The sequence below is a fragment of the Bison bison genome, unplaced genomic scaffold (assembly GCF_000754665.1).
Source record: "Bison bison bison isolate TAMUID 2011002044 unplaced genomic scaffold, Bison_UMD1.0 scf7180017864371, whole genome shotgun sequence".
Taxonomy (NCBI): Eukaryota; Metazoa; Chordata; class Mammalia; order Artiodactyla; family Bovidae; genus Bison; species Bison bison.
Window position 1 is genome coordinate 11,144,632 of NW_011494943.1, and position 17,792 is coordinate 11,162,423.

At 53.7% G+C, this 17,792-nt stretch overlaps 1 protein-coding gene across 5 annotated transcripts in view; it reads left to right on the forward strand.

Moving 5' to 3' along the window:
- Positions 1-17,742, forward strand: part of ENDOV (endonuclease V) — a 31,938-nt gene extending 14,196 nt beyond the window's left edge. For 3 of the 5 annotated variants that reach the window (XM_010856294.1, XM_010856296.1, XM_010856293.1), the window contains one exon: positions 1,310-2,438. In XM_010856294.1, the coding sequence (XP_010854596.1) occupies positions 1,310-1,736 (427 nt within the window). In that variant the 3' untranslated portion in view covers positions 1,737-2,438. Of the gene's footprint in view, positions 1-1,309; positions 2,439-12,402 lie in introns of those variants that run through there. The other 2 variants (XM_010856295.1, XM_010856297.1) reach the window with 2 other exon arrangements.
- Positions 17,743-17,792: the final 50 nt, after the last annotated feature.

Here is a 17,792-nt window from a genome sequence, read left to right on the forward strand (position 1 = left end):
GGGGCCTGGGGGCCCAGAGCAAGCTCACTGGAACACAGCTCACATGGTAGGGCACCAGATCCAGAGAACCCGTGACATTAATTTCCCAAGAGCACAGGAAGGGATTCAAGGTTCACAGGGAGTTTTCTGGTGTTTTTGTGTTCTGTTCTGAAAGTGCCCAGGTGGGCTTCTGGCTGCCAAACTATGCATACATCCACACCTTCTCCTGGCCTATCTGCTCCTCTGAGTGCACGTGCTGCTTTTGCTTCGAGATCATTTATAAACCAGGACCCAGCTCCCTGCCGACCCAAGCCACTCCTACTTTGCCCAGGGAGGGTCTAGACTGGGGTGGCTGCTGTTGGGCTTGGCCCCTGGCTGCCCTGCCGGTCTTCAGCCTGTCTGCTTCTGGCACATGCAGGGCCAGGAGAAGGGCAGAAGAGCTGCATCTTAACCTGGAAGAGGCTGAGCTTGGAGGAGACATACAGGGGCAGTTTAGGCTGAAGGGATGGGTGCCAGGCGGAGGGCTGGAACTGATGCCAGAAGGGGTGGGTGTTGGCGTCTGTTGTCCTGGCCAGGGTCTGTGAGGGTGGGCAGCCCATTGCGTTCAAGTGCCAATAGCTCTCCCCCATCCCTGCCAACCTGACGCACTCTGCCCTGCCAGCCTCTTCACCCAGAGGCCCAGCCTCAAAAGGCATCTCCACCTTGGGAAGCAGCTCTGCCTCATCCCTGACTCTGGCCCCTGACCTGCCATGCCCCTCGATGTGAGCTAAATCCCAGAAGGGCACATGGCTCCACCCACAGCCCCCAGTCCTCCACCTGCCAGCTCACCCCCAGGCCCCCAGGTTCCCTAAGAACTCTGGGATCTTTGCTGAGAGATGTGAAGAATCTTTGAAGGCCTTTCTTGCCATTTATGCTGCCTCTCAAGGAGCTGCTTGTCATGGTTTGACAGCCTGGCACAGAAACCCAGGGAAGCCCCAGGTCTTAGCACTCCCTCCGTTCTCTGCTCTGGTGTGTCTCCTTTCATTCATGATGAGAAAGGAGCTCTCTTCCAGGCCTGGGCTCCTAGGAGAAGCAAAGGGGACAAGTGGGCAAGGCATCCAGCTGTTTGGGGCTTGCAGGGTGCTGCCCCCCTTCTGCTTAACCTCTGCTCTTGAAGCCCTGTATAGGCATTGTTAGGACATTGCAGTAGGAAACAGGACCATTCCAGGGTGGGGGGCTTCTGGGTACAGAGGACCTCCTGGGGTCAAGTGGGCTGCTGGAATGCCACTCACATGCTTATGGGCTCCACTCAAAGGCCTGCTGGGCAAGTAACTTCTGGCATGTTCCACAGGAACCTCCAAGGGGACTCCTACAGGCGGGAAGGCCTGTCCCAGGTTCTGATCTCCAGTCCTCCCCAGATGTCCACACTGGCACATCTTTCTTCTCACCTCTGCTTCCACTGTCCACCCAGTCCTGGGACTGAAAAAAATACCTGCTCATCACAGCTGGGGGTTCACAGGGAGCCCCACCTCACCACACCCTCCCTAGCAGGCCCTGGGCCATCTGCCCACTCACCCCAGGGTCTGGCATATTGTGGCTTTGGAACCTGCACCTCAGTACCTGTGGCTTCTGACTCCCTTGTGCTGGCAGTGCCCCTCCTGCCTCGGGTCTGTGTCCTGCGAGGATCTGAGCACTTGTTTGATCCAGTTGGGGGACTGAGTGTGAGGATCCACGTGGAGTCCATGCCGGCGGGGGCACAGTCATTTCCCAGTGAATGAAGAATGGGGGGTGTACAGCACCAGCTGGGCTCCACACTGAGGCATTAGTGGTCAGAGACAGGGACAGCCTGAGATCAACCAGGGATCAAACCCACAGCCCCTGCATTGGAATGCAGAGTCTTAACCACTGAACTGCCAGGGAAGTCGCCTTTCATTTTTTTGATTGCGTCCTTTGAGTGAAGGTTTTAAAATTTGATGAAGTTCAGTTTATCTATTTTTCATTTGTTGCTTGTGCTTTGGTGTCATAACCATGAAACCATTGCCTAATCTCATGTCACAAAAATTTCCTCCAAGAGTTTTGTAGTTTCAGCTCTTACATTTAGATCTTTGACCCATTTTGAGGTAATTTTTGCATACTGATATTTTGGTCTTTTGTAATTCCATATGAATTTTAGAACCAGCTTGTCCATTTCTGTCCCCCAAAAAAGGCAGTTAGAATTATGATAGTGATCGCACTGATCAATTTGGAGAGCACTGCTGTCTTAACAGTATTACCTCTTCCAGTCACTGAACTCAGGATCTTTTCACTTATTTATATCTTCTTTAATTACTTTTAACAATGTCTTGTGATTTTCCTTGAACATGTCTTGTCCTTCCTTTGGTAAAATTTATTAATAAGTATTTTATTGTTTTTGATGCTACTGTTTTATTTTTGAATTGCCCATTGAAAGTGTATAAAAATACAACTATTTTTGTATCTTTTATCTGGCAACTTTGCTGTACTCATTTACTAGCACTAATGTGTGTGTGCGTATGTATGTGTGTATGTATGTATGTATGTGTTCCTTAAGGGTTTTATATAAGATCATGTTTTATGCGAATAGAGAAAGTTTTATTTCTTCCTTTCCTCTGAATCTATCTGTTCCAGGGGTAGAGAGACAGGTGCCTGATCTTGGGGGAGAAAGCTTTCAGTCTTTCACCACAGAGTATGATGTTAGCTGTGGGGTTTTCAACCTTTATCAGCTTGAGAAAGTTCCTTCTATTCCTAGTTTCTCTGTGTTTTTATCATGAAAGGGTGTTGGATTTATCAAATGTTTTTTCTGCACCTTTGAAATGATCATTTTCCTTCATTCTGTTAATGTGATGTATTAGATTGATTGACTTTAATATTTTGAGCCACTCTTGCATTTATGGAATAAATCCCTCTTGGTCATAGTGTATAATCCTTTTTCTATGCCGCTGAATTTGATTTGCTAGTATTTTGTTGAGGGCTTTTACATCTATATTCATAAGGGATACTGGTCTGTAGTTTTCTTATCTTGTGATGTCTTTGTCTGGCTTTGATAGAGGGTAATACTGGCATCATAGAATAGTTAGAAGTGTTCCCTCCTCTTTTCTTCTTTGGAAGAGTCTGAGAAGGATTGGTATTGATTCTTGTTAAACCTTTGGTAAAATCACAGTGAAGCCATCTGACCCTGTGCTTGTCTTTGTTGGGAGGATTTTGATTACTGATTCAATCTCTTTGTTATCGGTCTATGAAAATTTTCTGTTCTTGAATCACTTGATAGTTTGTGTGTTTCTAGGGATTTGTCCATTTCATCTAGATTGTCTAGTCTGTTGGTGGCATACAATTGTTTGTGAAATTTTCTATTTCTATAAAGTTGATAGTAGTATTTCCACTTTATTTACTGATTTTAGCAGTTTGGGTCAGTCTGGCAGTGAGTGGTTTTTCTAAGGAGTGCTCTCCCCACCCTCACAATGCCTCTGTAGTGCCCCTGGCTTGAGTGAGGAGTGGGAGGGCAGGGTCCCCTGCAAGATTCAGACAGTCAGGACTCAACCTAGCTCTGCTTTCAAGGGCTTCCATCTCTTCCCACAAGCCCCAAAGACTATAAATCCCACCCCATCAGAATCTAATTATGGCCCCACCTAAATCCTGGCCTGACCTCAGAGGTTCCAGGCGAAGCAGTTGAAGGGTAGCAGAGATTGGATGGGCTGAGTGGGGGCTTAAGCCTGTCATGGAAGGCTTATGGGTGGAGGTGGGGGTGGGGTGGGCATCTGAACTTAAAGGGACTAGTTTCAGCTACAGCCTGGAGGAAGAGACTCTGTAGCAGTTCTCGGACCCATTGGCCCCTTGGTCCTGTCTCCTGGCCACACCAAGGCCATATCAGAGATGAGAGGAAGAGAGAGAACATGTCAGCAGCTTGCTGGGATCCCTGGCTCACGCCAGGGTGGTGGGTGTGGATATAGCCTGAGCATCTTGGAGGGGTAGGCCAAGCTGGGAGTTCATGTGGAGGGGTTGGAAAGATGGGGGTGGCGCTGAAGCAACTGAAGGGGGCCAACGTGGAGTCTGAGGGCCTGCTGGCTGGGGTCATTCACGGGAGAGCAGGAAAGCAGTGGGAATGGGGCGGGGCTTGGCGGTGGCATGTCCTGCCTGCCTCTCCCCCTGCCCCCAGGGGCTCTGCCCTGCAGAAGGCTGCACAGGAGCCTTAAGTGCAGTGGCGTCTGGGCTCCTTCCCACAGAGCCTTAAAAATAGGGCCGAAATGATATCCATCTTCGCAGACCACAGCCTGCCCCAGAACCAAGAATAAGTCTCGAAACACTCAATAATTCAAATCAGATCCAAATAGATCTTCCTGTTAGCCTGGCAGCCTCTGTGCCCCTTTCCCAGGTGCCCAGGGGCTGAGCCTGGAAGCTACCACGAGCTGGTGGGCAGGCCTGGCCATTTCAGGTCACATCCAGGGCCCTCATAGCACCTGCCTCCAGGACCCTAGTCTGCCCACCCTCCCTACTTTTGGAACAGTCAGGAACAGAGGACACCCAGGCCTGGGAGTTCTTTGTGATCGGATCAAGGCCAGGCCACAGGGAGGAGGCCCAACCATGTTCCTAGCTGCCCCAAGGATCCCTTCCCTGTGCCTTTCTGATCACAGGTATTGACCTGTTTGAGCTTGTGTCTGAGCCAGGCTCCTTGGCCCCTTTGATCATACCTCCTCCCCACTCCTAAGGTCTCAACCCTCCAGGGATCAAGGGTCAGTCTGGGCTGCAGGGGAGCCAATCTCCCAACTTAGACCCCAGTCACTGGTACACACACAGCCCTTGGGGTCTGCTTTCCTCCCCTGGAAGGGTTCCCTAAGGGGCTTCACCTGGGGCTCTGTGGTCTGATGGGAACACCTGGGGACAAGGAAGCAGGGCTCTGGGTTCCAGCCTAAAGCCTCTGCACTTGCTGGGTCGGGAGAGGTGGGGGTCCTCATCAGCCTGGCCCACCCGCTGCAGGTTTGGCCCAGCCCCAGTAGTCCCTGTTGCACTGCCCTGGCGAGGCTCTGCATGGAGTTTTACCAAATTATTAATTAAAGACACAGGCATGCGGCAGCGCTGACATCCAAATGAATAGTACACTGGGTAATTATGAGAGGTGTCATAGAAATGATGGAGCACAGCCCACTATCCCCATTTCACCTCCCTGGGAAACAGGAACAACTTCTGGGTTTCGTACCATGATGGGCAGCACTGGGGGCAGGTAGGGAATGCAGGCTGGAGGGGCCAGGGGCACAGTTGTTGCTCGTGGACAGGGCTGGGTGCCCCCCCCAATCTGATTCCTCTCCACCCAACCAGCAGAAGACCTGGGAAGGGGGCAGGGAAGGTGGGAGGCAGGCTAGTGGAGGAAGAATGCAGTCCCAAGACAGACAGGTAAGCCAACCTGCATTAACTCAGAGAGAGACTGAGGAGACCGCTAGAGGCTCGTGGTGGAGCAGGGGAGGACTGCAGCACATGGGGTGTGGGTCGGGGGTTCTTTCTAGGAAGAAGACACAGCTCCCTAGGCCCTTTCTCAGGGCCGCAGGTGCCCAATGGAGAGCTGGGAGTGGAGAGCAGGCTGGAGTATTTTTGTCTTTTAGTTACTTAAATTGCACTGGTGTTTTGGTGTTTTGTTGTGTGTGTGTGTGTTTTTTAAAAAACCAGGGTTTTAAATATGCATAGTTTAAATAGTCAAACAGTAATGAAAATCCAGTAGATCCTAACCCACCCACTCCTCTCCTTTCTTGACTTCCCCTGCTCAAATGCAAAGTTTTGTTATTTCAGTTTTTAGGTTTTTTTTCTTTTTCTTCCTTTCTTTTTTTGGTGTGGGGGTTGTTTTTTTTCATATTTACTTCTAAATTCCATGCTAATGTTGCCTTTCTTTTTTTTTTTCCCTCTTCCTTCTTCTTTCTCCTAGAGTTAGAAATTATCCATTGATTTCCTGCTATGGGAGTTGAGAGTTTGTTTCCTCTCACATAGCCCCCCACACATTTTCCTTCCGTCTTCCCATTTTCACTGAGTCAGAATTCAATGTCTGCATTATTCTTTCTTTGCACATACTATTCATAGCTGAGTAATGTAATGTAGTTGTATCTCCATTTTTGTACAACCTCTTGTTTTTCCTGCACTTGATAATTGCCTTATGTTTTGGGCTTGGTTATTTTCTGTGTATCCATTAGTTATTCTCAAACTCTGCAATAGAAATATAAATCCCTTTTTGGTACATTAAAAGCATCAGGCCATCTTGAATTTATTTTTTTTCTTGGAGCCTGTGGTAGCCAGCTTCCAAGATGGCCTCTTGGGGCTGATAGAACCCCCTGGCCACGTTGAACTAGGTCCATCTGTGTGACCTGTATGAAGGTGTGGAAGTGAAGGTGTGTCACTTCTGATGCTAGGCCTAAAACACACTGGGACTTTTTTCTTGATGGTGTCCCCACCCTCCCTTTTCCCGCTCATCATTCACTTTGAGAGGTCAGCTGCCGTGTTATAAACTGCTCTGTGAAGTCCACATGGCAGAGAACTGATCCTACCTGCCAGTCACCATATAAGGGCACCATCTTGGAAGTTCACCCCCCAGCCCTTATCAAGCCTTCAGGTGCCCCCAGCCCTGGCCATTGTCTTGACTACAACTTCATAAGAGATGCTGAGCCAGAACCAGCTAGCCCGTCTGCTTCCAGGTTCCTACCCCTCAGAAACTATGAGAGAATATACCTTTGTTCTGAATAATATTTTAGTCCGCCAAAGCATAACTAGTATCGTGTCACTCCTTCTGTACCCACCTGCCTAAGTTGCCTGGTATACCTGATGCACATCCAGCACCAGGGACCTCTCTCACCCTCATCTCACTCCTATGTGGGCTCCTTTGTTATAATGGATGCATTATCTGATTTCTTCTTCAGAACTACAGCTCCACCCTAACACCACCCTAGAAACTGGCAAGACCAGGAAAGGGGAATTTTTAAGTACCCAGAAGAGTCTTTGTTTCAAGACACAGGACACTGTGACATCTTTCAGGAGTCTGTCCACAGCCTCAAGATGAACCTCATTGTCCTGTGTCTCCTAGGTGGGTGGGAAATCTCTGTTTCCTCCTCTGGGCCTTCAGTGTTATGTTGGGGAAAGCCACTGCTGTCCACAGTGCTGAACTCAATGCCATCATGTCAGCCTGGGCTGCCAACCCAAGATGCTGGATGGCCTCTACTCTAGCTTTCCTCCTCTTCCACCGGGATCCCCTCTGTCCAGGCCTTGCCTTTCTGCATTGGGCTGTCTTCCTGCCCGGGACTTCTCACTCTCGTGAGCAGACCTCACCTGGGCTCTGCAGACAAGCTTGAATCCTGAAGTAAGGGCCTGTAGGTGTTTGAGCTGAGAACTCTCTGGATTACATGTGACAAAACCCAACTTAAACCACCTTAAGCTAATAACAGGGGCTTGTTAGTTCACTCCAGGGCAGAGCTGGCTATGTGTGGCCTGGCTGCAACACACGTCTGCCCTGTCCCTTTGACCCAGGGGGCCTCCCCTCTGGATGCTGGATAGCTGGCAGCAGCCCAGGCTTTCTTTCTCCCCTGTAGTGTTCCTGGGTGAAGTGTGTCCCTCTGTCGCAAAGGCTCCACTTAAAAGCCCCAGGCCTAGGTTCTGGATGGACTGTGATCATTGCTTGATTTGATCACTGTGGCTGGAAGGGAGGGGGGACCAGGTGTCCAACCTGGAGCCAGGGAGTGGAGTCAGCCATAGCCCACCTCATGGAGGGTAATTCCTCTGTGGACAGTGAGAGCACTGTCATCAGAAGAAGGCACACCTGGTTGGGGAAACAGGGAAGGGGATGCCAGGCTCTCTCAGGACATTCCATTCCTAAATCCCTCAGAAAGCACCATCTCTTCCCAGCAGCACCCCATCTTGTCTCCGGGTAATTCTCTTCCCATGCCAGCAGGGAATAGCATGATTAAGGCTTCATTATTAACTTGCCAATCTTGTTTCTGGGGCACAGACGTTAACGGCTTAGGGGACCCAGTTGGCATATAACGAGGTCTCCATGACAAATTACTTGGGTATCAATTAACTATCTAGGGAAATGTCAAGCAGGATCCGTCATGCTGGCGGCGAGGGACAGCCAGTTAACTCAGAGCAGTTAATCCGATCCAGGCCACGCAATCGCCTGCCTCAGCCTCCAGCAGGGCTGGGAATGAGAAAAAGGGTCTGGGGTGTGGGGCGGGCCGGGCCTGGCCTCCATCTCCCCGGGACACACTTCTGTAGTCATGCTGGTGCACTCAGAGCGTGGCTCTCTTGCAGCCTGACTCTGTCCATTCCTTCATTCATTCCACAGCCACCTGCTGCGTCGGGCCTGAATTAGTCACTGCTGGTCAAGGGGTGGGACAGTGCTGGGAAAACACAAATGTGCAGGCGCCCATGACTTGTGTGGCCTTTGCAGGATCCGAGATGCATGATAAGAGCATCCTCAGGGAAGGGTAAACTCTACAGGGGTGAGGGCAGGGCAGGGAGGTAAAGGAGGAGTGACCAGGCCCTGGGTGGCAGTCAGGTGGCAGGCACCCAGGGCAGTGCAGACACAGAACAGCACCCTGGGCCAAGTGCTCGGAGCCTCTGGCAATGTACTGGCAAACCTGAGCAGAATTCAGCTACCTGACTCTTGAGCCGTAAAACTTGGAGACAGTTGCTTAAAACTTTTCTGAGCCTGTTTTCTTACCTGTAAAATGGGGCTAATAATCCCAGTTCCCAGGAGTTTTGTGAGAGTGAAAGGGGCCCTGTGTAGGTGTTCCTGGCCCAGTGCAGGTGCTGAGTTTGGGTCTCCATCCTCCTCCCTGCAGGTGCAGCCTGGGTCCCCTGCTCTCTAGTGGGAGGCTCGGATGGAGCACGTGCTGGGGAGAGGCACAAGTTGAGGCATTTGGCCCAGGAGGAGGGTATTCTGGAGTAGGTGGTGTGAGCTGGCCAGCGGGCCCACAGGCAGAGACAAGGCTGAGAGGCAGGGCTCGTGGACTCTGGACACCCCCACACGGTCACACCCTGCCTTTTGGGTTTTGCTTGTTTTCAGGAAAGCATAGTGGTCACCTAGAGATGTGTCCCCCTGGTGAGGACCAGGGACCATGCTCCAATCCCACCCTCTTTCCATGCCTCTGCCCATGCCATCCCCCCACCTGGCTCACCCCTCTGGTAGTGGTGACCCACTCCATGGTAGCCCCTACCCCATGTCTGCTCAGCTGGTGATTGGCAGCTGCCATTTCCCAGCCCCCCAGCCATGGAGCCTCATGCTTATTCATGACACTGACATATGGCACCTCCATGGCGGGGCACGGGGGGATCGGAGCAAGCTGCCAATTGTGAGAGTGCAGCGTGTCCCCATTCGAGCCCTGCTGAAGCAAAACAAATGCAAGATGTGAGGGGAGCAGAGGCGGCCCGGGGGCGTGCGTGTGTGCCAGTGCTTGTGCTTGCCTGCACCGTGTGGGTGCTGGGAGGAGGGGAGAAAAACAAGGGTAAGGGTGGGGGAGAGAGGGGTGCTGCAGGGCTTGGGAGTGAGTTTAGTTGTCGTGGCTTCTGGGGTCTCAGTTAATGGGGTCCTCGGAGGCCAAGCTCTCCATCCCTCTGCCCCAGGCGGGCTGGCTGACACCAGCCTAAGACAGTTTCACCTCTCTCCCTGTCACGTCTCACACAGGACACTGGGCACGAGCCCATGAACAAGATAAGGGCTTGGCAGCTAGCAGCCCCATGTGCAGATCCTTGAAATGTTCTAATTCTTTCCAGAATCAGGAAAATCTAGCTAATGTCAAGTCAGAGTCCATAGGGCTCCAGACCTAGCCAGTTTCTTTTCCTGTTTTTGCTGAGGGTGGAAGAGTGTGTGTACCACCTCACCTCAGTGGATGGGGCCCTGCAGCCCTCCAGCAATTCCCTCCCCCAGGCTGGGCTGGCCCTCTAGTGCTCTGTTGGCTACCCATGGGCTATCAGACTCTGCCCCTGGGCTGGGGAGGGCAAAGCAGAGGTAAAGACCAAGCTCTTGGGGTCCTCAGCCCACCCTTCCCCATTGGACCCAGGGCTAGAGGCTGCTGCCATGGAAACAAGTCTCTTTGCCAACTGGCCACATGCATCCTGGAAACAGTAGGTGAGTCCAGGGACCAGTGGATCCAGGAACTGTGACCACCCCTCAGGAAGCCCAGCTCTAGGGTCCCTTGACCCTGCTCTGCCACTTGCCCCTGTCGGTTGTAAGAACTCAGGAGAGAGAGAAGCTTGCTGAGGGAGCTGGGGTGAGGCTGGGGCCAAGACAGACCGAGTGAGGAGCCCTATGAGGCCCAGGTGAGGGTCCTACACTTGTGCAGGAGGTGGGTGCTTTGAAGCCTCTCCCCTAAGCCTTTATACATGCTTTGTTCAGTGACTGGCCCTGTGGGATCTGTCCATGGGGTCCACCAACCCCCTCACTTTGGGCCCTCCCCAGGGAGTCAGGGAGCTGTAGAAACCTGTCTCCCAAGGGAGCAGCCTGCTGAAGAGCTAGCTATCCAGCAACTCTCTCCAGGGCCACTCTGATTCCAGGCTCAGACATCGTGGTTCTTGGCCCTGGTGAGCTGTCTAGATGGCCTGGTCTCACCTTGGGTGAGGGGCCCCTGCCCCAGCCTAGTATCATGTGAGCCCCGCACTGGGCTGGCATGCTCTCGTCCAGCGGGCGCTGGGCCACACTTCAGGCACCACTGTGCATAGAGGCATCTGCTGCTCACTGTCTGGGGCAGATGGGCTGCCAGTGAGCTAAGTGTGTGCGGGGGAAGGGGTGCCATAGGAACCCCTTCCCGCGGTAGCGTGGGGGCGGGAGAGACAGGCGCCCGCCGAGGGAGAGCGGGGAGCGCAGGGAGGGAGGGGCTGGGATCACATGGGCTCCTGGTGTGGGGTGAGCCCCGTGGTACTGGTTCCTGGGCAAGGGGCTCAGGAAATCCCAGCACAACCACCGATGGGGAGGGGGGCCTGGAAGCAGTGGCCGAGGCAGGGATTCCCCTGTTATCACTGGGGGCATTGGGCAGAGGGCCTGAGGGAGCGAGTTTGGATCATCTTCAGGGTGCCTTCCAGTTCCTAAACCCTGAGCTTCAGCAGGCTGGGGGCATCCTGCCATCTGAGGGGCCTCCTGTGAGGATAGGAGGATGCCAGCACCGTCTGCTGTGGCTCCCAGAGAGGTTTTAGAACTGCTGTGTGCCAGGTGCTGCCACTGCAGAGTGGGACTCGGTGTCTGCTTCTGCAGCCCTGCCTGGCCGCAGCGGGAACCATGCAGTGTGGGTCCTGGCAGGTGACAGGGGCAGCCTACTGGACCCTGGACCCCCAGGGCCACTGGGGCCCATGAAGGGGAAGGTGTGGAAAATCAACAAGGAAACAGCCCAAGACCACCAGTAGCCTCAGCAATGCACTCATGGGGTACTGGAAGGGGCAGGGGCAGGAGTCAGGGAGGCCCACTAGACAAACCCTAGAATACTGCTTTGGAAAACCGTAGGGCTTCTCATTCATAGTGATGGTGAGCAGAGTCACTGGGCACACTCAGCAGCCCCCTGGGTGTCAGACGCCACCCTGAGCACTTGGCCTCATGGCCTTCAGTAATCGGCCCAGGAGTAGGGGAGGCAGCCATTACCCCACTAGACAGAGGGGGAGACTGAGGCTTAGAAAGATGACGTGGCTGGTGGAGGCCTGAGGGCCGGGTGGTGGCTGAGCTGGGAATGGAGCTGGAGGCCAGCTGGCTGGACAGTCCTAATGGTCAGCTCAAATGCCTGGGCATCCCACGGGATGAGGAGGGTAGATGCCTCGACCCTCCACACTCCAGAAGCCCAGAGGAGGGTGCCAGGTGGGCCTGGTGTCCCCTCCTCCTTCCTCTATCCCTAGGAGGCCCCCACCCCGCCCCTGCAGCCGCCTCCACCCGCCCGGCTGCAGTGACTCAGCTCAGCTGTTCCTCAGCCGCTCTGCTTGCTAGTGGTTGCCTTTCTTTTTCTTTCCCAACATGTGACATTGCCACTGTGCTGTGACACAGTGACTGCCTCTGCCCAGGAGTGCCCATCGTGGCCCCCTTGAGATGGCCAAGGTGGCCAGATGGCCAGGCCTCACCCTCAGACCCTGGTCATAGGCAAAGAGACTGTCACCTCCAGAGCAGGCACAGTCCTCACCTTAGTTCCACCTGACTTGGGCACAGTGCCGGGGGACACCTGTCCAAAGTCACCCTCCACAGCTGCCTCACGACTCAAGGACCTGTGTCCTTGAAGTAGGTGGGGCATCAAGAGGCCAGAAACCCTTCTAGAGAGGGTAACCCAGAAGGGACATTTCAAGAAATGGGTAAGAAATGGAAAGATGTGTCCTGGAGAAGACTAGGGCAGGGCATTGCCCATTGCCAAGGCCAGGGTTGGAGGGGCAAGTTACAATGTAGGAAGCTTCTCTGATACTTGGGACTGTCAGTGGAATTTACTCTTTTTTTAGGTGATGAGCTCACTGTTCCTAGAAGGATTCAAGCCCTGACATGGACAGGATTCTTCATGGGATTGAGCCCAGTGTGGTAAAGTTGGTAAGAATAGCATTAGAAGCTAGAGTTGGACATTTGGGGTGGGAATCTCAGGTTTATGTAAACTCAGGCAAGTCATTAGGCCTCTGACAGCCTCAGTCTTCCCTTCTGTAAAATGGGGTTACTATCTCCTTCTCAGGCAATAGTGAGGATCTAAGGAGACAATGTAGGACAAAGGGCCGTGTAAACTGTGGAATGCACACAGATGTTTTTATATTCTAGTTCTGACCCATGCATCTTGAAGGTTCTCCATCTCTGACAGCATTTTCTGCCAAGGATGGGAATGAGCCCCATCAGAAGAAATGGCCCAAACTCCAACAGGGGGGATTTGGGGAGGGGGAAAGGATGGCTCTGGGAAGTGGGAAGTCAAGAAATGAGATTGGGGGACCCACCCTTTCCCTTGTGCCTGGGGAGGAAAGGCAGGGCATCTTCTTCTGCCTCCTGGACTTGGGGATCTTGGGGGTCTGGGGCACAGGGGCACCTGGAAGCCCTCAAGAAGATAGGCTGTTAGTGGTGCCTGGCCTTGGAGAAAAGACAGTGTTGGGGACACCAGAGGTGGTGGAAAGCTCTGTCTGGGCAGCCACAGCTGACTTGAGGTTTCAGGAGCCAAAAGGAGATTTGATGGTCCGGTGAATGCTGGGCTAGGACAGCTGGTTTCTCCTGCCTGAATGTTCCTTCTGCCTCACCTCTCCCCCTCCTCCCTTGCCCCCTTCTCAGTGGTCATTTCTCATGCCTCTTGGAGTAGATTAAGTGGGGCCCCCAAAAGATGGAATCTTGGAGCCTCAGACCATGACCATATCTAGAATAAGAGTCTTTGCAGATATAACCAAGTTCAGGATCTCAAGATGAGATCATCCTGGATTAGAGTAGGTCCTAAATCCAATGTCAGGTGTCAGAAGAGAAAAGCAGAGGGGATTTGAGACTCAGAGATGACTCTGAACTTGGAGGCAGAGACAGGAGTGGTGCACCCACCAGCTAAGGAACACCAAAGGTCTCCAGCAGCCACTGGAGACTGGAAGAGAAGCCTGGGACGGTTTCTTCCTCAGAGTGCAGCAGCTGCTGGGCGTTTGGGCTGCTAAAGTCCTCTGTGAACTAAAGGGGTTCTGAGGTAGCTGCTGCTTTGCTGGGGTCTTCCTGCCTTGCTGGTGTTCTCTGACTCCCTTGCAGCTAGAGGGGTCATGTGACCTGGTCTCCACCAACCAAGATTCACCTGGGCAGACTGACTCAGAAGCAGGCAACACCAAAAAACTTATCCTCCTGAATCTTTTCTAGCAAGGGTGGCAGCAGAAGGCCCTGGCTTTGGGGCATCAGTGCCCTATCACGTGTGGGCTACTGGGTCTGCGCCCAATGGGGAGACCATGTGGTTGGGGTGTTGCTCCTGGGTGTGTGGCCACTGGGCAGAAACTTTCTTTTCCAGCAAGCTAGCCAGAGTGGGTCCTATACTGCTGGTTCTGAGCAGTAGAGGGGGTAAGGAGACCTCTGTCTGTGGGGCAGGGAGGTCATGCCCCAGAGAGAAGCTCCTAGAAACCCTTCTCCTGCTAATCCCAGCTGGATGGGAGCTGACCTCTGTCCAAGGACTTTGTGGGACTGGAGCTGGCCAAGAAGTCCATGGAGATCAGGGGGAGGAGACAGTCTGGGCTGGGAGCACCTGGTCAGGACAAGGTGGCCCTCAATTCCCCCACAGACTTTTCCCTGGGCTTGACACCCACTCTCCCCATTTCATCCTTCCTCAGGCCCCCTGTCCTCCTTCTCTCCCCTACACCCTTCTTGGAAATGAAGTCATCTAGAAAAATAATCAAAAAATAGAAAGAAAAAAAAAGCTAAGAAAATGGGATTTTTTTCTCCCCCTTCAAACATTTGGTAAGGCACCTCCCACACGGATGAGTGTCCACCGGGGCCTGTTTTTGTCCGAGGGAGACTCAGGCCTGAACCTCTTGGGTGTACAAGCCGGTGGGCCTCCCCACTCCCCACTCCCCACAATGCAGGCTCCACACTGGACCTCTTCTGGCCAGCCAAGGTCAGCCCCTGAAGCCTGAGACCCCAGGTGATACTTTCAGCAGAAGGCCCAGAAGCCCCTGAGGCAGAGGCAGGTTAGCAAGAGAGGGCAGGAGGGTTCGAGTTCAGGGGGAATATTAGCTCCCAAGTGAGGTCTCTGTCTCCAGTCTCTCCCGTGTTCCCACTGGCCCACGCTTTGCCGCAGAGTTCTCATTTGTTTATTTATAATTTAAACTCAGCCTGCTTCCAAGAAAGCTCAAGGCACTTGCTGAAAAGCTGCTTCCACAAGCTGGGCTGCGCTCTGTCAGCCTTGGGCTCAAAGCCCATGGACACGACCCCGTTGCTCAGCCTGGTTCCCAGGCCCCCTGGCCCCTGCCACCCTGATGTGCACCTGGCTTCCAGACACACCCTCCCTTCCAGGGCAGCTTGCTGGGATGACCCGCCTGGGGTGCCTCCTTCCATCTCGGGACCAGCCCCTTCCTCCATGGCCCCTTCTCTGGCTCCAACGGGAGGGTCCCTGGGGGCACCTACACCTCTTTTCTGCCCCTCGGCCATCTGTTCTGTCACAGTCACCTGGAACAGGCTGCTCCTTTTGCTCCCAACTGAACTGGCCTGATCTTTGAAGGGCTGTGACCAAGTCTCATCACTGTTGCCAATGATGGGTGATATGATGGTGACGGTGGGGGCTCCCCTCCAAGTCTGGAATAGTATTAGGCCTGGGGCACCACATGTCTCAGCATAGGTTCCCACAGCGGAGGTACAGGAAGGGAAGGGCCTGTAGGAAGGCCTGGTAGGGGAGAGACTGCAGAGGAGGGCATGGGTCACGCTGATGGCCTCATCTACACGCCAGGTAGAGGCCAAAGATGATGTTTTCTTGTTTCTTCAGGACCCAGTGACCAAGTGTGACTCCATACACTGGGGGCATGGGGGGCAGGGAGGACCAAGTGCAGTGAGGACCCCAGTGGCTACAGCTGCATTTGGCAGCCTCATCCAAACTTCCCAGCCCAGCTGGGCCTCAGGACTTCTTGCTTCCTGCAGGAGGATCACCTTGATCCTGGGTCTCTCTTCCCTCAGCTTTGCATTCTTGGGCTCACTTTTCATCTTGTGGCAAAAGGAGCCCGGCTCCTTTTCAGATCTGTGCAAGCCAGGGCCAGATAAGGGGTTTACCCAGGACAGCTTGCAAACAGTGCTTCATTTCTCCAAACCCCAGTTCCTCCTTCATAAAACGGAGCTAATGACACTGATGTCACTGGGGGTGCTGACAGGCGAACAAGATAAAGCGCACCAAGTACACATACGCTTCCATCCCCTCGCAGAGCCTCAGTTTTCCCATCTGTAAAATGAAGCCCTCTCAGGCCGTAGATCCAACTCCTGCAGAGCAGGTTGGATGCCTCTGCCAGCTAGGAGGGCACATCATTAGCAAGGGGCAGGGGCTGCTCTCCTTTCCTACTGAGTTCAAGATCCCACTGGACTGGCATCATCAGTTGTGGCCTCTGTCTCTCCCTCCCTCAGCATGAGCAGACACAACCTGGCAAAAGGAACCCTGGCAGGGCCCTTGGGGGTTGCCCTCAGTAAGCCTCAGTGGCAAGGGTGATGCCAGGTAAGCCATGCCAGGAATGCTCAGCTACTTGGCAAGCACAGCAGAGCATGGCCTTTTCCTGGTTCCGGCTCTCCTCCCTGCTACTGTGTTCCATGGGGCCACAGATGCCCTGGCTGTGGGGGTTGAGGCAGACCAGATGTCCGTTTCAGGCCACCATGCTCCATGCCAGAAGGACAGTACAGCAGGGCCCGATGCTGACACAGCCCTGGAACCCTAGACTTTGGCACTAAGAGGGAGGCAAGGGCAGGAGAGCAGGTGGAGAGGAGCCACCTGGCTCCTCTCCTGAAGGAAATGCCTTTGAGCCATAGACTAGCCCAGGAGCATCTGGCTGCTGGGGTGGCCTGTGCCCTGCTCCCCACGAGGCTGGCAGCATATGGCTGCCCTCGCTCACTCAAGCCACACACCAAGCAAAAGCCCCTCTCCCATTGCCCACACCCACAGGGAAGCCAGTTGTCTGGACACTTGGATGCAATTCTGGGCAGCCTGGATGCTTGTCTGGCTTCTCGCCTGAGAAGCAGCATCCGGCCCTGGGAAAAGCACAGGCTTCTCAGCCACCAAGATCTGAATCCCAGAAATCATGTCTGTGCAAAGGAGAAAATCAGTAATTGTTGTTCACAGAGCACACTTCACGCCAGAAGAGCCCCCCGGACGAGTGGGAGGAATTCTAGAGACCCCATTCTAGAGGGGCCCACCCTCTTCCACTGTGCCTCAGGTGCCCATCCTCAGCACTGCACTGTATGGTGGTAGTCACTTCTCTGTCCCTCCCACCAGACTGAGAACCTTGAAGGCAGCACCAGATCTTCTCACACAGTTCAGCACCCAGCAGAGTGCCAGGCATGCTGGACGGACTGCCAGCAACAGCCAGTGACATCTGGAGACCAGAGGATTCTGAGCTGAGGATGACAGTGTTTGGAGGAATAGGGCTCCCAGAGGCTCCTTGGGCCTCCCACAGAAATGGGAGGCCACTCTTTGGGAGTGAGATGTCCAAAGTAAGACACTTAGCACGTAGACATTCAGCTAGTCCTGGCCAGTTCTTCCAGAGAGGGTGACCCAAGGGATTCAACACCCTTCTTAGGGAGGATGAGGAGAGAAGACCCCTCGTCCACCTGCTTAGTCTGCAACAACTACTGAGCACCTGCTCTGGTCTGAACAAGACAAACTCTTGGCCATGGAACTTTCAGACAACATATAAGTACATTATCAACTGTGTTGGATGGTGATAAGACCTATGGAGAAAAATCAGGGCAGGGAGGATGGGGAATGTGGGGTGTAACTTTAAGCAGGTAGTCACCTCACTTAAAGAGGCGTGGCCTAGACAGAGGGACCAGCAAGTGGTTGGGGGGAGATGAAGCAAGGTCAGTCACGAATGAACAAGGCTGAAGTAGGGGAGCAGTGGGGTAGAGGCAGACTGGGGAAACCGGGAACCACAAGATGGAACATGGACTGAAGGGCGGAGTTGGAAGACCCGGCAAGAGGTTGGGCATTACTCAAAGCGACTAAAGGTGGTCCAGGGTGGTCGCAGCGGAGGAGGGACAAGGAGCCCATTCTGGTCACATTTTGCTGGCACAGCCAGCAAGACCGGCTACCGAACCGTACGTAGTCCAGGAAGCCACCCAGGCCGGAAGCCTCTCCCGCGCCCTCTGGGCCCGCGCCGACCGGAAGCCACGAGGCCAAGTTCTCGCGGGAGCGCCTCCTGGGTCCCGCCCCTGAAGC